Below are 26,252 nucleotides of genomic sequence, written 5' to 3' on the forward strand. Positions count from 1 at the left end.
TGAATCAAGGTTAATGTGCAAATCAATGCCTAAGCCAAGATCAATGTGTCAATAACTGTCTGTGCCAAGGTCAATGATATGTCAAGGTGAATTGTGTTAGATTCATGTTATCAATTAAGATCATCAGATGAACCAAGTCAATGTGTGTGTCAAGGTCAATGTATGTATTAGAGTCAATCTATGAATGAAAAATCAAAGCAAGTGTCAAAGTGAAATACGTGAATAAGAAGATGTCTGTGAGTTACTGCAAAAAGGTCAAAATGAAAATAAATTGGCCAATCAAAGTGTCCTGTGTCTCAGATGCTTATTAGATCACAACACAAGAATGTAAGCAAACAAGGTAAGGTTTCAACAGCAAGTAAGCTGGTTGATCCACAAGCAAATCAGTTGTCTATTATACATGTGACAAAGCACATACCAGATTATCAGGTGAATTTGAAGGTGTGTAAGTTAGATGTGCATATGAAGCTACAGACCTGTATGTCAGTAAGGTGTTGAGTGGCATTCTCCACGGTGAGAACGTTCTTCAGCCGGCTGACCTTGTCTGACAAGGGCACAATTATGTCATCCTCAAGACGCCTCATTTGAGCAGACAACTTGAGGTGAGAGTTTAGCCTGCCTGACTGAAGATCATAGCATGTGCTCCTAGCCTCACACAGTTTCTCTATGCGATTGGACAGGTCTCTGTAGCTCTCCTGTTCAGCTACCGGCACATGCTCAGAGTCTATCGCACCAAAGTGTGAGACAAGGTTGAGGAGAGGCTTCTCCAGTTGCTAAAACCAGATAAAAAAATTTGCTGCCAATTTATGAGCATATTCTTTAATGTCTGTGACTCTAAAAGTGGTACATTACCACTTACTCTTTCAACATCTACCTCAATAAATCTATCCAATGGCTAACAGATTGGCTCTAAAAATTTGCCATAAATAAGCCATGCAATTTTTGCAATCACTAAAAGTCCTATTAAAATTTTTAAAATCCCTAAAATCTAACTCTTATATGAGTTCACAGCAAAACAGTCAAAAGAAGCTCTCAAACTAAATAAAAAAATAGTATAAAATATTGCAAATGGTCTTCCAACACTACAAAGCTTTTAAACAAAATTCAATGACTCCAGTAGAAACACAATGGCCAACCTGTTCAGTTCAACACATTACACCACTATCATCAGCCAATGAGGTTCAGTTCAACAAATTACACCAATATCATCAGCCAATGAGAGCTCTTTCAAAAGAATAATGAAAAAATCTGCAGCTGTCAGACAAGACAACATGTAGAGATAAGATAGATGAGGCTACCTGGAGTCTGCTGCAGACTGTCTGCTTATCCTCGAGAGTGTCAAGGAGAGAAGCGACTTCTGCGACGATTTTTTCATACTCAGGCAGCTGCTGCCGAATGCCCTCCAGTGACTGTAGCTGTTCTTTAGCCTGAGTATTGTATGTCTGGTACTGCCGCTCAAGTTTGGTCAGTGATGTGTGCAGTTTGTTTATTGATGTTCTCATTGAGTCAATTGTTGACCTACAGCATACAGGGTGTACTATTATAGAGTACAGCTAACCTAAGTACAGCTAACCTACAGCAAACAGCAGGCACTATTAACCTACATCATACAGTTCGGTACTACTGTTGAGCTCTAGCACACGATATGTATTACTAGGGGACGCATCATTAAAGAACATAACTAAAAACTATAAATTGAAACCATTCAATTAAACCACATTTCAAATGACTTAGCCTGCATCAACACATAAAACCATTCCAAAAAAAACATAACTTGAAACAGTATCGAACGGTAAAATATTGGCTAATAACTTTCTGTAGCCTATTAATAATACAATATTTTATTTAGTTTTAATATTTATTAAAAAGCTTACAGGCACATAATTAAGGTCACATAACCATATCCAGGGGCAAATAGTGACTTCTTAAACAATATATGTTGCTAGTTGGTCATTAGGATTGGGGCTAAACAAAGTGTAACCAATGCCAATATAAAAGAGGCAAATTTTAGGCGGGTGACCGATAAATAGCATGTACAGGTAACAAGGCAACAGTGATGGTATGAATAGAGCCAGTGTTTGTTATCCTAATCAGTTGTAATATTATCCCTTAGACCGCTGAATTTCAAAATAGGTTAGATGCGAACATATGCATTACAACGTAAATAAGTCGACCGCTACAACAAATATAGTTGTAAAAGGTGAAAAGCTTGTATACCTGGTAGAACTTCTACCATTAGGAGAGAGGGTCTTAGATACATCTGTGCCCATGTTGGCCAGGATGTGTACTTCGCTTTCTATCTCCCCAAGCTTCACCTTCAGAGCCTGCAAGATGACAGTATGTCAATGAAAGTCAGCAGACATGTACCTACGCATACATGACCTTCATAGTGACAGCAACAGTTTGTCTATTCACTGATGTAACAACTATTAACCTACCCTCTAACTACTATTAACCTACCCTCTCACTACTATTAACCTACCCTCTCACTACTATTAACCTACCCTCTCACAACTATTAACCTACCCTCTAACTACTATTAACCTACTCTCTCACAACTATTAACCTACCCTCTCACTACTATTAACCTACCCTCTCACTACTACTAACCTACCCTCTCACAACTATTAGCCTACCCTCTCACTACTATTAACCTACCCTCTCACTACTATTAACCTACCCTCTCACTACTATTAACCTACCCTCTCACTACTACTAACCTACCCTCTCACAACTATTAGCCTACCCTCTCACTACTATTAACCTACCCTCTCACTACTATTAACCTACCCTCTCACTACTATTAACCTACCCTTTCACAACTATTAACCTACCCTCTCGCTACTATTAACCTACCCTCTCACTACTATTAACCTACCCTCTCACTACTACTTACCTACCCTTTCACTACTATTTTTTGCTTATATTCCTGTGCTATAACGTACTAACCTTAAGACTATCATTGTCCTCCCCTCTTCCTCTCATATATACCTACCTTCTTGTTCCCAGAGTTATATCCACTAGCAAGAGATACCATAGTTGTTTGTGGTATATTTACCTATCACTACCGGAATTGCAACAGAACTATTAATCGATTTCACTAAATTGTTTCAAATATAAAGCCTGAATCAGGGGGAGCAATTAAGGTTGGATGCTTTTTTTGCCAACCACCAGTGTTTTTGTAAGTCTTTTTTGTTTTCACTTTTACAGAGAACAGGTGCTCTAGACCACTAGCCATGCTTCCTTATAAATTTGTTTTTGTAAACTTTCTTAATACATCTCATTTCATATAGAAGAATTTGATCTCAATTTGTACAGATCATCAGATCTTACTAAGACATCATCGTCATCATCAGATCATGTTAAAACAATTACCTTGACTTTAGCCTCAAGCTGTAACTGACTCTGCAGTTCATGGGCATCCCTGCATATCTCAACATCCATTCTCTCAGCGTCTCCGAGCTGCTGCAGGCAAGCTGCCACTTGCCCGTCAAACTCACAGTGCTGTTGAGCACTCTCAGTCCACATCTGAACAGAGTCTTCAAGGTTTGAGGAGAGGTTTGTATGCTTCTTTTCCAGCGAACGATAGAGCTTACCCAGTTCGGCTAGCTGGTAGCGAGCGCTGAGCTGTTTTGTGTCCTCCTCCAGTTGAGGGAGGCTGTTCTTCACCGTAAGCTCATTCACAGTCAGCAGAGACTGTAAAAGAATTTCAACCTTGCAGCTATTTGCAACTCGCTGAATGCTTGACTGAGTAAAGGTCATTTTTATTATTTCATGTAAGTTCTACAGTAAAATAACAAATATTTTTAAATTGTTGAACCAAGCTGTGTATCCATACTGCTCATCCATTAATGGAAAGTTTTTTGCCAACGTTTGATCTATTTAGCAACAACCTCATGCACATTACAACATCACGTACATTACACTTCTCGTAAGTAGTATGTAGAGAGCAGATCTACACAAAAAAGTGACGGATCCAGCGGGGGGATAGAAAAAGGGGGTTGCGAATTAAATTGGCTAGGGGTGTAGATTGAATTGCGTGGAGTTGAATGAGATGTTGGGGTTTAGGGGGAAATTGTGGTGTAGAGTAGGGGGTTGAATTCGAGGGGGTATGGATCCGCTCCTGGCGTAATCGGCGGATTATCTGTGGATGAGTCATCCGATTAGTGGGGTATGAGTCATCCGATTAAACGTGGATTATCGCGGGATTAGTCGGGGGAATCGTTGCGGATTAGTCGGCCGAATCGTCGCGGATTATCGGTGGATTAGTGAGGGGTGAATATCTGGGACATCGAGGGCTGGTTGGTTTTCCGGAGTGGATCTCGCGGATTATCGAGGAGAGCGAGAGATTACCGGATGAGTGAGGGGGTTAATATCTGGGACACCGAGGGGTTGATTTTCTGGAGATTGTTATATATTTGAAACATTGAATATATATGAGAAAGTGTTTATGTACAAAGTTATTTTTTTGAAGATTTGATGTTTTTGTAATGTTGAAGCTCTTGAATGGTTAAGAATTTTAAGGATTTTATTTTTGGTTTTTTTTGTATATATGTAAGATTGAAATTTGTTGGAGAAATTAATATGTTGAATGAAAGATCAGTTTTATTACAAAATTATTCACTTTAAAAGATATATTTATATGTATTATTCATTATTTCCATCATCATTTTGTTTCGATAAAAATAAAATAGTTTATGTTTAACTTGAAATATATGAAAATGTTCAAGTAGATAGGTCACAATAAAGATAATATAGTATAAATGAAACATTGAATATATATATAAGAAAATGATCATGTACAATCTTTAAAACGAAGTTTGTATCGAGTTGTTCATCAATCACTCATCGTCATCGGAAATATCTATGATAGCAGGATCCTTTTTGCATTGTGCCGAACTCTCGGAAAATCTGCTTGCTTCTTCATGTCCCATGACTACTACATCGTAGTATTCGCGAGTATTGTGAGATGTTACTAGTCCCTTGTATATAATGATACGCGGATAATTTTCTTTCAACGAAAGGGCATATCTCGAAGGCATCGTTAAAGTTCCTTGAACTTCCTCTCCATCAACTTTGGTTGAAAATGCTACAGTTGGTACCACATTCACCTTGCCTTCAGCATCTTTGTATTCACTTGTTCCAACATTGTGATAGTAGAAAATAGATGGTGCTTTGAACTCCTTGAGATGACGAGTCTCAAAAAGTTGTATAAGTTTTTCAATTCTCTTCGTTCTCAGAATGGCTAGAGTGCGTTTCATGTCCAAGGGAGTTGAGGTTCCTTCTGTTACTCGTCTTAAGTCATGGTAACTTCCCTGTCCATTACTCTTAGGTTTTAATCCAAGATATACCATAATACTTGGATAAGACAGCGATGCATCTAGAAATCGTTTTGGAGCAAATACAGCAGTAGATTTACTAATCCCATTTTCCACATAGTTGAAGTGAATGATACAGCACGCTCCATGGATCGAATGAGCTTCTTCCGTTTTTGTCACCTCCATAATCAATCCTACTGAAAGGTCTGTCATTTTCTGCAGTGATTTTGCTTCCATTAAAGTATCCTTACTTAATGTTCTTAACTTGTCTGCCACATCTTTTGCCCTTTGCTCCAAATTCGTTTCGATTTGGTTGGATTTCTTCTTCTTCGTTGGAGGAGTCGTGTTAGAAAGAGTTACAGGTGAAATTTTCTTTTTCGACATCTTCACTGAACTATTCGATCCAGGTTTTATCACTCCAGATTGAGTATTATCCTCCATAGTTGTGTAGTGTGTTAATTCTCTGAGTTTGAATGAAGAATTGATATCGTTTTAGTAAAATTCTGCTGGTTATATACAATTCTCCTCATCAAATGATTAATGAGTTTTGATAAATTTAGCTGCATCATCCATAATATCAGAAGACTTTTCGCGAAATTGAAAAACGCGAAATTCAATTTCGCGAAAGTTGACTTTATAATATATAATGTGTAATTTCGCGAAATTCACTTTCGCGAAATTCACTTTCGCGAAAGTTGACTATATAATATATATAATGTGTAATTTCGCGAAATCCAATTTCGCGAAATTCACTTTCGCGAAACTCAATTTCGCGAAAGTTGACTATATAATATATATAATGTATAATTTCGCGAAATCCAATTTCGCGAAATTCACTTTCACGAAATTCAATTTCGCGAAAGTTGACTATATAATATATAATGTGTAATTTCGTGAAATCCAATTTCGTGAAATTCAATTTCGCGAAAGTTGACTATATAATATATATAATGTGTAATTTCGCGAAATCCAATTTCGCGAAATTCACTTTCGCGAAACTCAATTTCGCGAAAGTTGACTATATAATATATAATTTCGTGAAATCCAATTTCGCGAAATTCACTTTTCGCGAAATTCAATTTCGCAAAAGTTGACTATATAATATATATATAATGTGTAATTTCGCGAAATCCAATTTCGCGAAATTCACTTTCGCGAAACTCAATTTCGCGAAAGTTGACTATATAATATATAATTTTGTGAAATCCAATTTCGCGAAATTCACTTTTCGCGAAATTCAATTTCGCGAAAGTTGACTATATAATATATATATAATGTGTAATTTCGCGAAATCCAATTTCGCAAAATTCACTTTCGCGAAATTCAATTTTCGCGAAAGTTGAGTGAGACAAGATGGATTAGAAGTGATTTATAGCTTTTGTCCGGGTTCCACCTCCTTGAACTTGACTAGTATAAATACAGCCAAGTTTGATGGGCTCACCATTATCGAGACTTTTTTTTTTCCTGGAGTTATTATACATGAAATTCTCAGAACTTCGAACTATTTCTATACCTAACTGGATTATATATCTCACAAAAGTTTGGATTAATTCTACAATTTGGATATCTACGTATAATCTTCTCTCAGAACTTTGGATTATATTTCTCCGAACTAACTGGATTATATATCTCACAAAAGTTTGGATTAATTCTACAATTTGGATATCTATGTATAATCTTCTCTCAGAACTTTAGATTATCTCTGTTTCACCGTATTATATATCTCCGAAATTTGAATACAACAAGGAAATGTATCCGGCATCTTCCCATTCAGAAGGAGACTGGAGCAAATCTGATGCGGTAAGTTGATTTACAATAATTGGTGGAAAAAATTTTTAATGAATGAATAAATGTAGAGAGAATAGTAAAATGAGATTTTTAATTCTTGGCAGCTGGAAATCTTCCTCAAAGATGTTCAAGCTTTCACGAGAGCATAATTTAATTTCATCGGAAAATTCTACTCCTTCCACTTCAATTGATAATAGAGAAAGAAGCAGAAGTAGGGAAAGAAGTGCATCATCCGTTTCAGCTAATAAATATATCTGCTTAGAATGTTCGACTTCATTTAACAAAAAATCAATCCTCAAAAGACATGTTAAACACATTCATCTCCAATCGAATGAAAGTTCAGACCTTCATTTTATGAATGGTGAATCATAATCTGTAACTTCGACTTATAACCGAATAGAGCATTTGCAAAATCTCGAACACCACTTCAAGATATACTTATTTCAGAATTTTATCAATTGGATTTGTTATCAGCTCTGACTCATTTAGTCTCCCAAGTAGTTCAGTGTCAGTGCATGGAACTAGCAAGTCTACTAGTTTAATCTAATTAATAGATCTATGGGTGCTTTACTACTTCATGGAATAATTCTCAATGTACTGATTACTCATGATGATCTCTCACAGTGCATGGAACTAGCAAGTCTACTAGTTTAATCTAATTAAAGGATCCATGGGTGCTTTACCACTTCATGGAATAATTCTCAATATACTGATTACTCATGGTGATCCCTCACAGTGCATGGAACTAGCAAGTCTACTAGTTTAATCTAATTAAAGGATCCATGGGTGCTGTACCACTTCATGGAATATTTCTCAATATACTGATTACTCATGATGATCTTTCGCAGTGCATGGAACTAGCAAGTCTACTAGTTTAATCTAATAAAAGGATCTATGGGTGCTTTACTACTTCATGGAATAATTCTCAATATACTGATTACTCATGATGATCTTTCGCAGTGCATGGAACTAGCAAGTCTACTAGTTTAATCTAATTAAAGGATCTATTGGTGCTTTACCACTTCATGGAATAATTCTCAATATACTGATTACTCATGATGATCCCTCACAGTGCATGGAGCTAGCAAGTCTACTAGTTTAATCTATTTAAAGGATCCATGGGTGCTTTACCACTTCATGGAATAATTCTCAATATACTGATTACTCATGATGATCCCTCACAGTGCATGGAACTAGCAAGTCTACTAGTTTAATCTATTTAAAGGATCCATGGGTGCTTTACCACTTCATGGAATAATTCTCAATATACTGATTACTCATGATGATCTCTCACAGTGCATGGAACTAGCAAGTCTACTAGTTTAATCTAATTAAAGGATCTATGGGTGCTTTACCACTTCATGGAATAATTCTCAATATACTGATTACTCATGATGATCTTTCGCAGTGCATGGAACTAGCAAGTCTACTAGTTTAATCTAATAAAAGGATCTATGGGTGCTTTACTACTTCATGGAATAATTCTCAATATACTGATTACTCATGATGATCTTTCGCAGTGCATGGAACTAGCAAGTCTACTAGTTTAATCTAATTAAAAGATCTATGGGTGCTTTACCACTTCATGGAATAATTCTCAATATACTGATTACTCATGATGATCTCTCACAGTGCATGGAACTAGCAAGTCTACTAGTTTAATCTAATAAAAGGATCTATGGGTGCTTTACCACTTCATGGAATAATTCTCAATATACTGATTACTCATGATGATCTTTCGCAGTGCATGGAACTAGCAAGTCTACTAGTTTAATCTAATAAAAGGATCTATGGGTGCTTTACTACTTCATGGAATAATTCTCAATATACTGATTACTCATGATGATCTTTCGCAGTGCATGGAACTAGCAAGTCTACTAGTTTAATCTAATTAAAGGATCTATTGGTGCTTTACCACTTCATGGAATAATTCTCAATATACTGATTACTCATGATGATCCCTCACAGTGCATGGAGCTAGCAAGTCTACTAGTTTAATCTATTTAAAGGATACATGGGTGCTTTACCACTTCATGGAATAATTCTCAATATACTGATTACTCATGATGATCCCTCACAGTGCATGGAACTAGCAAGTCTACTAGTTTAATCTATTTAAAGGATCCATGGGTGCTTTACCACTTCATGGAATAATTCTCAATATACTGATTACTCATGATGATCTCTCACAGTGCATGGAACTAGCAAGTCTACTAGTTTAATCCAATTAAAGGATCTATGGGTGCTTTACTACTTCATGGAATAATTCTCAATATACTGATTACTCATGATGATCTCTCACAGTGCATGGAACTAGCAAGTCTACTAGTTTAATCCAATTAAAGGATCTATGGGTGCTTTACTACTTCATGGAATAATTCTCAATATACTGATTACTCATGATGATCTTTCGCAGTGCATGGAACTAGCGAGTCTACTAGTTTAATCTAATTAAAGGATCCATGGGTGCTTTACCACTTCATGGAATAATTCTCAATATACTGATTACTCTTGATGATCTCTCACAGTGCATGGAACTAGCAAGTCTACTAGTTTAATCTAATTAAAGGATCTATGGGTGCTTTACCACTTCATGGAATAATTCTCAATATACTGATTACTCATGATGATCTCTCACAGTGCATGGAACTAGCAAGTCTACTAGTTTAATCTAATTAAAGGATCTATGGGTGCTTTACCACTTCATGGAATAATTCTCAATATACTGATTACTCATGATGATCTCTCACGGTGCATGGAACTAGCAAGTCTACTAGTTTAATCTAATTAAAGGATCTATGGTGTTTTACCACTTCATGGAATAATTCTCAATATACTGATCACTCACGATGATCTCTCACAGTGCATGGAACTAGCAAGTCTACTAGTTTAATCTAATTAAAGGATCTATGGGTGCTTTACCACTTCATGGAATAGTTCTCAATATACTGATTACTCATGATGATCTTTCACAGTGCTTGAAACTAGCAAGTCTACTAGTTTAATCTAATTAAAGGATCTATGGGTGCTTTACCGCTTCATGGAATAATTCTCAATATACTGATTACTCATGATGATCTTTCACAGTGCATGGAACTAGCAAGTCTACTAGTTTAATTCAATTAAAGGATCCATGGGTGCTGTACCACTTCATGGAATAGTTCTCAATATACTGATTACTCATGATGATCTCTCACGGTGCATGGAACTAGCAAGTCTACTAGTTTAATCTAATTAATGAATCCATGGGTTCTTTACCATTTCATGGAATAGTTCTCAATATACTGATTACTCATGATGATCTCTCACAGTGCATGGAACTAGCAAGTCTACTAGTTTAATCCAATTAAAGGATCTATGGGTGCTTTACCACTTCATGGAATAATTCTCAATATACTGATTACTCATGATGATCTCTCACAGTGCATGGAACTAGCAAGTCTACTAGTTTAATCTAATTAAAGGATCCATGGGTGCTTTACTACTTCATGGAATAATTCTCAATATACTGATTACTCATGATGATCTCTCACAGTGCATGGAACTAGTAAGTCTACTAGTTTAATCTAATAAAAGGATCTATGGGTGCTGTACCACTTCATGGAATAATTCTCAATATACTGATTACTCTTGATGATCTCTCACAGTGCATGGAACTAGCAAGTCTATTAGTTTAATCTATTTAAAGGATCTATGGTGTTTTACCACTTCATGGAATAATTCTCAATATACTGATTACTCATGATGATCTCTCACAGTGCATGGAACTAGCAAGTCTACTAGTTTAATCTAATTAAAGGATCTATGGGTGCTTTACCACTTCATGGAATAGTTCTCAATATACTGATTACTCATGATGATCTCTCACGGTGCATGGAACTAGCAAGTCTACTAGTTTAATCTAATTAAAGGATCTATGGGTGCTTTACCACTTCATGGAATAATTCTCAATATACTGATTACTCATGATGATCTCTCACAGTGCATGGAACTAGTAAGTCTACTAGTTTAATCTAATTAAAGGATCTATGGGTGCTTTACCGCTTCATGGAATAGTTCTCAATATACTGATTACTCATGATGATCTCTCACGGTGCATGGAACTAGCAAGTCTACTAGTTTAATCTAATTAAAGGATCTATGGGTGCTTTACCACTTCATGGAATAATTCTCAATAAACTGATTACTCATGATGATCTCTCACAGTGCATGGAACTAGCAAGTCTACTAGTTTAATCTAATTAAAGGATCTATGGGTGCTTTACTACTTCATGGAATAATTCTCAATTTTAAAGTGAATAATTTTGTAATAAAACTGATCTTTCATTCAACATATTAATTTCTCCAACAAATTTCAATCTTACATATATACAAAAAAAAACCGAAAATAAAATCCTTAAAATTCTTAACCATTCAAGAGCTTCAACATTACAAAAACATCAAATCTTCAAAAAAATAACTTTGTACATAAACACTTTCTCATATATATTCAATGTTTCAAATATATAACAATCTCCAGAAAATCAACCCCTCGGTGTCCCAGATATTAACCCCCTCACTCATCCGGTAATCTCTCGCTCTCCTCGATAATCCGCGAGATCCACTCCGGAAAACCAACCAGCCCTCGATGTCCCAGATATTCACCCCCCCACTAATCCACCGATAATCCGCGACGATTCGGCCGACTAATCCGCAACGATTCCCCCGACTAATCCCGCGATAATCCACGTTTAATCGGATGACTCATCCCCCACTAATCGGATGACTCATCCACAGATAATCCGCCGATTACGCCAGGAGCGGATCCATACCCCCTCGAATTCAACCCCCTACTCTACACCACAATTTCCCCCTAAACCCCAACATCTCATTCAACTCCACGCAATTCAATCTACACCCTAGCCAATTTAATTCGCAACCCCCTTTTTCTATCCCCCCGCTGGATCCGTCACTTTTTTGTGTAGATCTGCTCTCTACATACTACTCTCGTACATAACAACCTAACGTACATTACAACCATATTGTAATACAGTAATACTTCAACTTACGAGTGCTCCAACGTACGAGAAACTTGAGATACGAGCCAGCTTTTATGCAAGTTTTAGCACTAACATACGAGCCATATTTGAGATACGAGCACGTGAGTCAGTTGCCAAGTATGCTGGAGGCGTTTTATGACAACAGCATCAATCCGTATTTTTCAACTGCACAGGTTATGCTTCTGTACCGTGTTTTGTGCACGCTTTTCAGTGCAGAATTATGTGAATTAAAAGTACTGTGGGTAGACCGAAAGTTTGCCAGTAAAATGAAAAATAATGCAAAGAAAAAACAAATGATAACAATTCATATTAAACGGAAAATTATTGAAAAATATGCAAAATGTGTATGCATGATTGAGCTAGCTCAGCAATATGACAGAAATACATCCACAATTATCAAACAGAAGAATTATATTCAGGGCATTTAGCTCGCAAAAGTACTAACCGTAGTTTCTAAACGGCGCGGCGATCTTCACCACCGCTGATGGAGAGACCACTCAGGCATTGGATATAAGATAAACAATTGGCCGGTGACAGCGTAACTGAAACTACGCTACTTGAAAAGGCCGGTGCTATCTATCAAAACTATAAAAACAGACATTCGGACAAGTTGGCTAGTGGTCGTGCATTAAACCTTTGTGACGACACCTGTGTTCGTCCTAATCGCGACATGTTGAAAGGGCGACAAAGGCAAACGTCCTTAGATAGGTTCATCTTAAAACGGCCGGCTAGTCATGAAAGCGAAACAAAGGAAAAATTAGCTAACTAGCGAGAAACTTCAGACTATGAACGCCGAAGAAATTTTAATTACGTTAAGTTAAAAATGAAAGTTTGCTTTTAGATTTGCTTCTAAGTTTGTTTTTTAACACTTTGATAAAATCCAAATTTATCAAAGTCAACTGTTGTAATGAAGGATAACTTATATATCTCTCTCTGGCAAATGCTAGCGTTAGCTGCTATTGTATGTATTTAATTTTACATTTTAATTTGACACATTTCCTTGCATTATTTTTTAGTTGTTGTTTTTTGAAAGCATGTGGTAAGTTAGGACAATAACCAACATGTTCTTTCTGTTACAATATCTTGTTTTGAGTGTTTTATTTGCATTTTACAGAGTATGGAAACCAATAAATATATATTTAATTGTTCTATATATAAATAAATTGCACCAACATGCGAGTAAATTGACATACGAGCTCAGTCTCGGAACGCATTAAGCTCGTAAGTTCAAGTATGACTGTACTAGAGAAAGGATGAAGGAGATGATAACTTGTAAAGTTTAAATCTTTCGCAACGGAAAGCCTTTATAACGGTTCGTTTTGGTACCTATCGCGGATCACCGAGTTAACAGATCTACTCAAAATTTTGCTAAAATACATTTAGGAAATGGGGCTATCATTTTGCACAAAAAATAAAACAGTTACTTTTTTATTCAAAATTCACAGCATAATATCGAGGTCTCCAATTTTTTTTGTTTACGATAGATGAACAAAAACTGTAAACAGTGACTTAAATGTAATTCTGCTGGTCAAATTTTTCAACATTGGGCCTCAAATATTTCTGATAGCAGTAATTTTATATTACAGAATACGGTTCTGTGTTTTGGTCAAATTGCGAAAGTGATAGCGTTTTGCTTTCGCAACCAGTTTCACTAAACTAAAAAGAATTAAGTATGGTTTTTGTTTGTCAAATGTACTGATTATCATGCAGAATTTTCTGCTCATTTCAAAAAAACTTTAGATTAAAGCTCTATGACAGAAACTCTAGCTTTTACAGCAAACATACCGAGTGGAAAAGGATTGATTCCATCTCAATGGGCAAAATATTCTGTAGTGAGAGCTAAATACATGACTAGAAATGGACAGCTATTTGAGAATTGATCACCCTGTATCTCGGGGTAAAATATTTTCCATTTTATAAAAATCTTTGTCAAGCTGTTTTTAGCCTTGACATAACGCGATTTCCTGAAGAATAATACACTGGTCATCAATTACAGGTGAAATACTAAGAATATGCAAAGACATCATCTTACTTGCAAATGTTCGACAATGCTCTGCTTCCCGGCAGCATCATCTGGGAGAACTACTGAGGCAACTTCATGTTCGATGGCCAGCGCAGCATCCATCATTTCAGCCGATTTCTCATCAAAATGGTTCCACTTATTGATATCTGACTCCAGTGCTGCCATCTTAGACTGAATATCTGTCAGCATGGTTGAATGCTGTTCTTGAAGATCCGTATGGTGTAAACATGACTTGTCAAGTGTGTGAGAGTCAACCTTGCGCTCAAGTTGCTTGAGAGTGTCTAGACCCTGGCCCACAGTGGACAGTTCTGTCCTGCACACCTACGCAGAAGACACACAGAAAGTGTTCACTTGTAAATTTTAACAATGAGATCCACTGCTAAATCAATATTGTAACAATATAAAAACAAGTGAATTGTGAAAATTAATGTTTTATTCAAAAGAACCGTTTGCCACCGTAGCCTCTGTTCCCAATTATTCTCACAATGTAGGTAAACCATTTTGCTAGCCGACCATTTTTATAGTGCTAACAGGCAGCATTAAGTTAGCAAACATGACTGTAATGTAAAAGCATCAAATAAAAGTGTACGATCTTTTCATATCACTTTGTATTCCTGCGAATTACCAAATGGCAGCACGTACTTCATTCTGAACAACATACATAGTCACCTTCAGACTTCTTGATACTTGCAAAATGCTATAGGCCTACTACTATAACAATTTCACAGATAGCTTTTTGACCAACATTCGAAAAGAATTATTGGCAACCGGTTACTGATATACATGTACCTTAATTTAAAAGCTGGCAGCTGGCTATGTGAAACCTCATGTGGCTAATTATATCGCAGCCCTCAGCAGCATACACAGAGTTTAGCTAATAAGACTTTAAGGTATTTTTACCTGCGCCTTCGTCAGGGCTCTCTGTAGCGCATGCTTGCTGACAACATTATCTGCAACTGAAGTTATCTTCTCGCTGACTCCTTCAAGCGATGTCCTGATGTCATCACTGCATCTGTCGTACTTCTCATGCTCTCTAACAAAGTCACTAAAATAAGGAAACAAACAGTTCATCAGTGCTGTTCACAGCTAAAAGTTTGCAGCAGATTGCTAAAAAGTCTTGGCAAACCTCAAATAAGGTCAGCCGAATTCTATTTAATACCTTATCTGTAAAAATTAGTAAATTACAGTCGACCATCATTAAAACAAACTTATAGAGATGGCGGGTGGTCCAGTTAAGGCGATTATCCGGTTTAACCGATGTGCATACATATAGATCTACATCTCTCCCTCTCCCTCTCCCTCTCTCTCTCGCAGTTGGTTGTTTTGACAATGATTGTCTTATTGTTCAAATGTTAAGACTGATTTCCATGCAGCTCTGTTTTCTGTCTTCTCTGACCATCTGTTTGTGTCTCGTTCCTCAACTTCATGTTACGCTCAGGTCCTTTTTTGTATCTCAGCTTGAGTCTGCACTGATTCTTCCCATCATACAGTTGTATATACACTGCACTATACACTGCACTATACACTGCACTATACACTGCACTATATACTGCACACTATACTGCGCACTATACTATGCTGTACATACTTCAAAACATTTAGACTGTAAGCAAAATATTTTAAGCTGCAAAAATTTTTTAAAATAGCAACAATGGTTAGACAACTCCTGTAACAGCCAACTATTTCTATTCACGCAAAGTAGTAGCCTACAACTATATTATTTTACTGAATATTAAATACATGTATGTTACTCTTTCAAACTTATGTTGTGGTTTTTTAATATAATTATTTATAAATCGCATCAAGCTATACTTCCCCATTTTAGCAAAGGTCGACTGTATCTTTTCCTAAAGCACATCAATTACATAAGTACTGTTTCAGCTTATTCAGGTTCTTCAATATCTTGGCTTTCAAATGAGCCATTTTTTGACATGGTGAGACAGACATTGGTTGGTGTTTATAGGATTTCCCCAAAGCTCTACCGTAGAAACTTTCAATGGTATAGGCTCGGAAATTGTGACGTCACAATTTTCATATTCGGTGTTGTGTGCTCTTACCGCTTATTTTATCACTTACCGCTTATATTTATCAACTACGATAATGACGCTAGTAGCATGCCAAGGTAGGACAACCTAAGGGAACCAATGAAGATGACAAAGGAATCAGTGTCATTAGCTTTCCATGTACAGATTATTTTTATGATAAATAACTCAGATTCCAAGCACCATACTATATTTTCCCGATGATATTATGCACTAGCCCTCTCTTTTTATTGTGATGTTGGAGGCACGACTGGGGCCAATTAATTTCAAGCATTGCGTGATCTTGCAAGAGTGCAATCTACATATAGCCCTAGGGCCACGCCACTGCAGGTCACAATTTAATCGGTGTAACTTCATTACCTTTACCACCATGGGTGATTAACAACCAGGTATGTTGTTAAGAGTTATTTCTGTTTTTTGTTTAATTTTGTTGTAAAAGCCAATCGAATTAAATCAATCATTGGGGTTGACTCCCTGCACTCCTGGATTGTTCAAAATAGAGAAGCCTACTGTAAATAACTTAATCTGCCTATAAGCTAGTATCATACACAAAGTGATTAATTTAACTGTCCAATACATCTATTTTCTATTTTCCATATACTATAACTAATTCAAATATAATATCAATATTGTAATTTTTATATTTTTTTCTTTTTGATATTTAATTACTAATTAAATGTAGTTATTAATCAAGTTATTATTCATTTCTGTATGGGACAAACAGGGCCATCATATAGAATGATGTGATAAAAATTACTATAAATTTTTAAAATGAACGAAAGGATGAAACAGTCAACTCTAACAATCACCCAAAATCTATTAACCAAGAACACATGTTTGTATTGGTCGGGCGTTAGCACGATCCCCGGGCATTGTTGATTATCTAGAATGCTAGTTTATTATTAGCACTCTCTGGGTTTAACAGCACCGATTGTCACAGAAAAGTGCAGCCTCAATGGCAGCGAAAGGGATCGACGATTTAAGGCTAAATGATAATTATGACATCACATTGTGGGCACCACAACCAAGTGTTTTTTTATTGCAGGACATACTTTTGACACCCTGTTTTTCATAGTTCTATTATTCTTTGTGTATTGAATATAGGCTCATTCGAAAGCCAAGACTGTGATGTACTGAAATATATGATAAAAGTACTTATGTAATTGATGTGCTTTAAAATTATGCTTGTTTTGTTGTGGTTAAACGAGCCACTTTAAAAAACTGATTCATGCTTAATTTAGCCAACTTTCTTCTGTAGTAGGCATCGTTACATACTCAATAGAATTTGTCTCCCTTGTACTTTTACTATAAAAATCTTGTCATGAACTAGTTGTTTAAATTAGATAGTTATACATATGTAAACCTTCTAAAGTGACTACAATGTGTTGGAGCAGAAAATACGTTTGTAAACGAAATATGTACGCAAAAAACACAACATAAACAAAAAATACTCCAATATGTAATGTTAATTAGCTCTTCTATCTCTCTAGTTTGTGATGGTAAAAGGTTACAGCAGATGTCATGAGGAAAGCATAACATACCTGTAGAGTTTGCACCACTTGTCAAGTTTGGTAAGGTTGGAGGAGAGAGAGCCGTTGAGTTGAGCTATGCTGCCGGCAATATCAAGGCCTTCCTGAGAGCCTTCACTACAGAGCGCTGACTGCTGCTGCTGCAATGACCTCTGCAGCTCATCCATCTGCGAGTGTAGTTTCTGCAATATTTATAAAGTACATGTACCTACCTTCAACACACTGTCATACCTCTTATCTCTACATGCATTCTTCAGTTATAAAATATTATGATTTGTCTGTAATATTGCTGCAAGAGTGGTGTTTATGAATCTATATAATTTAGCTAGACAGGAATGATAAAATGACTCATCTCCTCCATCACCTGATGATTAAGGTGACAAAATGCCCAAGGCTGCCTACTAGTGACTGAAGTCACAAGATGGCCACGACAAGCCTGGCCAACGGAATCCCATGCTCTATCCAGATACATAGTTGGATAGCTATTCGCGTGTACATAAAAATGAGATTTTTTTATAAAGAACAAACCTAAAAACTTATAATTTATGATCCCATTCGGTCAGTAGACTAGTATTTCAGGTACATAGTATTTCATCAGGTCACAATGTTCCAAGTATCATCCAGCTGTCCAGCCAACGTTTATCTTCTATCAACTTGTGCAGATTTACATAAAAAGGAATGCTACTACACTGTAGCTACTAGCGAGGGTTTACAGCATGCGTTAGTTGTCTCCTGAGGTATTCTATGTTTATAGCAGCTAAAGCAGGCGCTGCAATTAGATCCACCATCATATTCCTCTACTGCTTGTCTCTTCTAGTCAAACTAAATGCTTTTAAACATTTTATGTCAAGGCATCTCAAACAACAGCATTTTTCAACGCTGTTGCCACGCATGGCATGGCAAAGATGCACCTGCATCGTTGCCAAGCTATTTTCCATTGTACTTTGTCTTCTTTATTTTTTTCTATTTTTATTGTTTTACTGTTACTCCAAATAAATGTAGATGAGAGATAATGTATATATGATTTATGTATACATTTATATATGTAAAGGATGCAGAATAGTTGTAAAGAATACTCATCTTATTTCCTATTTAGCTAATTAAACGCTTCCTGCCATCTTCTGCACTCCTTCGGAGAGAGCAGGAAACTAACTAGTTGAAGGAAGAAAAGCTTTCTCGAACACTGTTTTACATCTTTTATATATACTAGTCAACTCATATCTAGAGAATTCTTACTTTAGCAATACATTAGGGCCCTTTAGTTTACACTGTATCTTTCAGTTTTAGGGCTGGTTCACCCTGCATCGCTATATGTCGGAGTTGTCCTCTCGGCGATTGTTTGTCGACTATAAACACCGTAAACTGATGGCATCATCAAGGAAACGCAAATACGTTGAGAAAGAATGCAGACATCAAACATTCCCAATAGTTCACTGAGCAGCCATGAGAGCCTGTGCAATGTGTACCACTTCAGTGATGGTGATTGGCTGTCACAGATTGCTTAATCTATATTTCCTCTCATGCTAGTAGCTGCAGGACTAGTAGTTCATGGTTTCGGCGACCGCATTGCCTAATGAGAATGCTATGCCGTGACATATTTCTGATGTAAACGCAGATGGATTTGTGATAGTGTGAACATTATTATTACAGATGATCACCGAAGTATTATGTGATTAACATCAACATGCCGCGATATAGTGTGAACCAGCCCTGATTAACCACTCGATCTAATCAATGTTGAATAAAACCCTTGCTATAGCATAAAGAACTATGATGGTAAAAGAGAGCATCTATGAATCAACACAGATCCCTATACGTAATAGCATACTTGATAGCTTGAAAGCTGCTGCTGCTTCTCCGCACAAGTTGATCGCAGCACCATCTCTTCCCCAAACTCTCGAGCTTTATCCTCTAACGTCTCACGGATCTGGGCAATCCGCGCCGAGATAACATCATTGTCAGAGAGCTTGCTCCGCAACTGAATGAAAGCAATAATCAGTTGAAGCAGTGAGGAGACTTACACAAGCAGACTTACCTTGATCAAGCTTTACCAACAACATTTATTTATCTCAAGCTTGACACACGTTGACGCTTCGTACATGCTTACCATGACTTTTGCATCAAGCATTTGCATTGCCTAATTCTGTTAGAGCCGAGCAAATGTTTCCATTTTAAAAAGTTACTGGGCACAAGCTAATTATTGCAATAATTCTGAGTCCACAAAAATACAAGCAGGTTGTTTAAAAAGGCCTTGAGGAGTCATTTGATTGGTCGATGGAATCCCCGCACGTCTTAATAAAAATAGATTGTATGTATCAGAAGCATGACAACAATTACCGTGACTGGCCAGTACAATGGCCTAAACGTTGTTTTACACTGCAATGATGGGAGTTGAGCTACAGCAAATATATCACCTGTTTGAGGGAATTCGAGAGTCGCGTGTTCAGCTCGTCTAGCTGAAGTTGTCTTCGCCTTACTTCCTGCTGTACAGTTTTGCGCTCAGCTAGAGAAGTGGTAGCATATATCTGTTCGCTGGCTTTGGCAGCAGCTGCAACTAACTTGTCCCCGTGTGCTTGTTGATTCAGACAATCCTAAATAGGAACAAACAACCTCTTAAAATTGATTCACAGATTGGAAGAGAAATATTTCGCAGCAACCGGTAGTTTGACATCAGAAGACCAGGCAAGTATAATCTTCAGTGTGTATGAGAACAGAAGCATGATAGTAGCATGGGTTGACATTATTAAAGGTCAAGTCCTACAGATGAGAGCCTATGAGGTGAATAAACCAACATTTTTATAGCCCTTTTGGTTGTTTATTTTATTATCCATAAATTACAGCACTAGAACTCTCATAGTTAATTCTTAAATTGTGTCAGTTGTCCTGGTTAATTTCAGACATTCAAAAACAAAAAACCTTTTTCATACATTCAGTGGCAGGCACAGTGGCAGGTACAATGACATGTACAGTGGCATGTTCAATGGCATGTATGCATGAATACATCAAAAAAGATAGACACTGGTTTGATCTGAAATATATGTAAACTTGAACTTAAAATTCCTTCACACAGTAATATTAGACATGTGCCAGACGAATGTTAGTACTACTAATAGACTAATATTAGACATGTGCCAGACGAATGTTAGTACTACTAATAGACTAATATTAGACATGTGCCAGACGAATGTTAGTACTACTAATAGACTAATATTAGACATGTGCCAGACGAATGTTACCCGCATGAAGCAGTAAACAAAATGAATTTACAAATATTTCCATTCAAAACAGCGTCTACGATGTTAAATATTTTATAGCTGACTGTACATAGCATGTGAAATGCTTTCTTAGCTTATCCTTTTCCGAAACATAGAGCACATACATTGAGCACATACATAGAGTGAATACTTAGAGCAAATACATTGAGTATATATATATAGAGAATATTTATACATGTGTATAGAGTATATACATAAAATATACGCTGAGTATATACATAACTAGCTGTGTCACCCGGCGTTGCCCGTGTAATAGAAGAGTCTTTGGACAGAAAATTGATTTGCATTTAACATATAACAACATTTGCCATTATAACTTTCAAAGTGCATATCATGAGAGAAGAGTGTCCATGTAGTTGAACTAAATTAAGAGAAAAATAAAAACAACTGTAAAGGTTTTAAAACTTTGTCAAACAACTGTACCTTTCAAGCTAGTAGCCTGGCATAATGCCAATGGAAAACTCCATTAAGCTAGTTAATAAGGTTAGGCTTCCAATGACGGTAAGCCATGACTTTGAGTCTGTATTGTTGTCCAGCTTAGCTGTTCTAATAATAGCTATAGCCGGATTTCCAACAGACGAACGGACTTTGAGAAATATATATAGAAGTATACAGAGTATATACGGTACATAGAGTATACACTGAGTATATACATAAAGTATACAGAGTATATACATAGAGTATACACAGAGTATCTAAATAAAGTATAAACGGAGTATATACATGTAGTATAATATATATTATAAAATAACTCTTTTGTGGGTGATTCAATGCCAACAAAGTTTCCAAATATGATGAATATAATTTTTTATCGCTTGTAATGTCAGTATATACAGTATATGCTTTTTCAAGCAAAAAGTTTTTTAACATAGTTTGAACTCTGTTCAAATTAGCATTAAAAGTCAAAAGAATGCCTGCATTTTCATAAAGTAGAAAGTGTGCTTATAGAAAACTGACAATCTAATGATAAATATTATGATCAACTGCTCATATATCCTCTAGTGGTCTATAGTGAGTGACAAACAAATTTTTGTAACTGAAAGTGTGAAATCTAGAATCTTAACTTATTACTTATTTTATTGTCTTTTTATCACCTCTATAACTGATGCCAGCAATAACTTACACAAAAGCCAATTCGACTGACTTGATAAGACTAAAGATTTGAGGTTGATTCTTCGATTATTACCAGACTGCCAGGCTTTGGACTACACCCCTATATGATTACCCTGACCCTTGGAAAGATGGGTAGTTTTTGACTTAAGCCAAGCCAGTAGGAAAGGCAACTCGAAGACTCACCATTATGGCTGTCTGCCTGTCTTTGAGTGTCTCCATGGCAGTGATACGCTGCTGTCTTTCTCCAACTTCTTCCATCCACAAATCAAACTCGTGCAGTGCTGCCGTAAACTCTGTGTGCGAGTCAAGTGCCACCCGGGTCTTGTCAACCACAGAGTTAGCAGACTCCCTGAGTGAGTGATATCGGCTCCTTTAAGAGTAAAATGATGTTTTAACAAAGTCATTCGATAAGACAAGATAGATTTGCTGGTGCCCATGCAACCGCTTTATCAATTTAAGCTGCAAATTGAATGTTTATAAAATTTGACCAATATAAGTTGAACAAACTAACCTTGATTTAATCTTAACTCTATTTCACTGGTTAATGCCAACAAAAGCAAATCAGGCTATAATGGAAAATAAATATAAAAAATAAAGTAATACGATAGAAAATAAATAGTATTTAAAAAGGAAATTATATACTTAGACTTCGAAAAGACACTGCAAACACCTGACTACCCTTATAAACACTAGTACTGTGTAACCTGATCTACCGGGGTGTGCTAGTTATAGTAAATGTTTAACAGTTCATAATGTTATTAACATTCATGCACTGACTACCCTTATACTTCATAGCTAGTAGTGTTAGCATAAAGTAGCATGAAGAGTACTATCACTAGCAAGCATGAAGAGTGGTTATCACTATTGCTGAGTGACTGATAACATAAGATGGATGACTCATTATACACTTAGTAATATTTAATATTCAAAATATCTAGTCCTCACAGCAATGTATTACTAGTGTGTGTGTTGGCATGCGTCTGTCACAAGTTACAGACTCATGCCATTAATATTAGTTCAAATTTCTGGCGCCTCAGTCCCTTCTATAAATAAGATGCCACCAGTACTAACGAAGCTTCCTGGGTGGTCCTAACACCAATCACGAGCTTCTCTTGTTGATACACAATTGTGATTCAGAGAAAAGGCTGAGTAAGTATGTCTGCAGGTGGTGGCCAAGTGCACAGACTGCCAGCAGTGTAAGAATTGTTTACTAAAGCTGTCTTAAATGGGATCCCAGGCTCCATTCTGATACACTGTAATTGACTGTTGCCAGTTCATGTACCTTAAAGGTGTGTACTCATCCACATTGCTGATTTAATATTAATATATGAAGAGTACTGTTAATGTTTAACTATTATAACTCACAATGAGTTGACAATACTCCTTACAGTGAAATATTCTTAGTACCTACAATGAGTTACTAGTCTTACTCCATGTTAAAGACTAGTATTGCTTATAGTGAGCCGCTAGAAGCATCCATAATACTACTAGTACTATGCAGAACACTAAACTATTAACTACACTTACATAAGTTTGTTGGCAGTCAAACCAACTCTCGGCTCTCCACACAGACTGCTCAGTTCACTACAGAGTGAGTTGAATTCTGCAACAGGCTGGCTCAGTTCCATCACCTGAGCTTGAAACTCCTGAGAAAACATAAATGTAAAGTAAGGTAACTTCAACTGTGAGCTGTAGTCTTTCAATTGCACCCATCCCATCACCACAATCTTGTTAGCTAGTGTATATTTAACTGTGAGCTGTAGTCTTTCAATTGCACCCATCCCATCACCACGATCTTGTTAGCTAGTGTATCTTTGAGCTAATGAACAATTTATTTTCGCCTCATCTAGCGATAAGTTTACTGTTGTAAGAGCGAAGTCTGGCCTGTCCAAAGCCATGGCTGGAGGTTGGCAAAAATATTGCAGCATGCGAAATTTGAACCCATGACATTTAGATTTACTGACTGGCATACTATCATCCGCATCGCTCAACACCCTTCTCCAGCAATGGAATTATTGTGTATATAGTTATTCTCTAGACTTTACTGACACCCTTGATGGTCTCTCACAGCCCATCGGACTACCAGGGTACTAGTGCGTACATGTATATGTGAAGGGTACTAGTGCGTACATGTATATGTGAAGGGTACTAGTGCGTACATGTATATGTGAAGGGTACTAGTGCGTACATGTATATGTGAAGGGTACTAGTGCGTACATGTATATGTGAAGGGTACTAGTGCGTACATGTATATGTGAAGGGTACTAGTGCGTACATGTATATGTGAAGTGTACTAGCGCGTACATGTATATGTGAAGTGTACTAGTGCGTACATGTATATGTGAAGGGTACTAGTGCGTACATTTATATGTGAAGAAAAACATGAAACTGATAAATCGTGTAGAAATGTTTAGAGTTAGTAACTGGAAGCTATATGCTATAAGGTTATATGCTGAGTATTGTCCACATATTTTCTCTTTTCCTTTCACTGAACGCAGGTAAACATCGCTCTGCCATACACTTTGCGTACCTTAAAGTTTGTCAGTATAAAACACATGGTTGAAATCATATATGTCGACCAAATGTTAAAATTAACAACAAAGACAGTATTAAACTTATCATCTCAAGATGCCAAAAAATACAGAAGTGGACCTTACTACTGTTTTTTTCAACATGATAAATGAAAGAAAAAGCACCTGCTAATGCTTGACCAAAAAAAGTGATGAATAAAAGACACCTGCTAGCACATGGCAAAAATAATTAATAATAGGCACATGATCGTACCTGACAAAATTATTTATTGAAAGGACCATTACCTGAGCATGTTTTACTTGTTTTTCCTTTTCCTCAAACGTCGCCTGTAACTTAAAGTGAGTGCGAGCGTGTTCCTCAAGGACACTGAGCTCTCCAGAAAGGCTGTTAGACATCGAAGAATAGGTTTCCCATAGATAGAGACAATGTTCTAATTGCTGACAGAGCTGGTCAGCTGATAATTTCATAGCTTCCAGCTCACTTTCTGCATCAGCATACCGTGACTTTAGTCGCTCTTCCAGTGTGTCTCCACACAATCGGCAAACGACCTCTTGGTGAGTCTTAAGTTTAGCTAGCAGTTCCGCTAAAGAGCTCATATCCCGCAAAACCTGCCATGAAAAAGTTGACATAAGACTCAAATTTGGTTAAAATACAATACATTTAATGTAATATTAGGTACATATGACTGAATGATACCCTATCTTTAAAGTTACAATACTAATAAATTCTCATAATCAGTATTGACTTTTGTCATAATTTGAAGTTAGTTTGCCCAAAGTTCATTTCTATCATAATATTTGTAGCCTTGAGAGTTTAATTAAAATTTGCATGTAGGTCTAAATAAGGCTGTTAAAAATCTCATCATCAAAAGAATAAAAAAGATACGCGTCAAACCAATTCTAGGTGTAAGGAATTCTGGCCATCCAATTGGCTACATTTCTTATAGGTAGCAATGTAGCCAATTGGATGGCAAGAATTCTACCCAATACTATAGTAAACATTTATCAGGGTTATAATTAACCCTGATAAATCTTTACTATTATAAGAGCCACGACCGTCTGAAGCTACTGTTGGAGCATTAGGAAAAAAGATTGCATCGCACGGGATTCGAGCACAGACATTAAGCATACCAGCCAGGCATGTTACTATCTGCACCACTAACCCACCTATTAAGCATACCAGCCAGGCATGTTACTATCTGCACCACTAACCCACCTATTAAGCATGCCAGCCAGGCATGTTACTATCTGCACCACTAACCCACCTATTAAGCATACCAGCCAGGCATGTTACTATCTGCACCACTAACCCACCTATTAAGCATGCCAGCCAGGCATGTTACTATCTGCGCCACTAACCCACCTATTAAGCATGCCAGCCAGGCATGTTACTATCTGCACCACTAACCCACCTATTAAGCATACCAGCCAGGCATGTTACTATCTGCACCACTAACCCACCTTGCAGCATTTTTTGGAATAATTACGCAGATACTTATTACAGGTGACAATCTCTCATGACACCGGACTGCCTGGGTCTCTCATGACACCGGACTGCCTGGGTCTCTCATGACACCGGACTGCCTGGGTCTCT

The 26,252-nt window shown here is 36.9% G+C and overlaps 1 protein-coding gene across 1 annotated transcript in view; it reads right to left on the minus strand.

The window, feature by feature from the left end:
• Positions 1-26,252, minus strand: part of LOC137400698 (muscle-specific protein 300 kDa-like) — a 57,320-nt gene that overhangs the window by 17,574 nt on the left and 13,494 nt on the right. Inside the window, 12 exon segments of the mRNA XM_068087029.1 lie at positions 477-773; positions 1,299-1,518; positions 2,218-2,324; positions 3,376-3,696; positions 14,178-14,489; positions 15,069-15,213; positions 17,752-17,921; positions 19,568-19,717; positions 20,154-20,330; positions 22,311-22,497; positions 23,655-23,773; positions 24,944-25,267. Of these exon segments, the coding sequence (XP_067943130.1) occupies positions 477-773; positions 1,299-1,518; positions 2,218-2,324; positions 3,376-3,696; positions 14,178-14,489; positions 15,069-15,213; positions 17,752-17,921; positions 19,568-19,717; positions 20,154-20,330; positions 22,311-22,497; positions 23,655-23,773; positions 24,944-25,267 (2,529 nt within the window).

Source organism: Watersipora subatra, chromosome 7 (assembly GCF_963576615.1).
Source record: "Watersipora subatra chromosome 7, tzWatSuba1.1, whole genome shotgun sequence".
In the NCBI taxonomy this organism is placed as follows: domain Eukaryota; kingdom Metazoa; phylum Bryozoa; class Gymnolaemata; order Cheilostomatida; family Watersiporidae; genus Watersipora; species Watersipora subatra.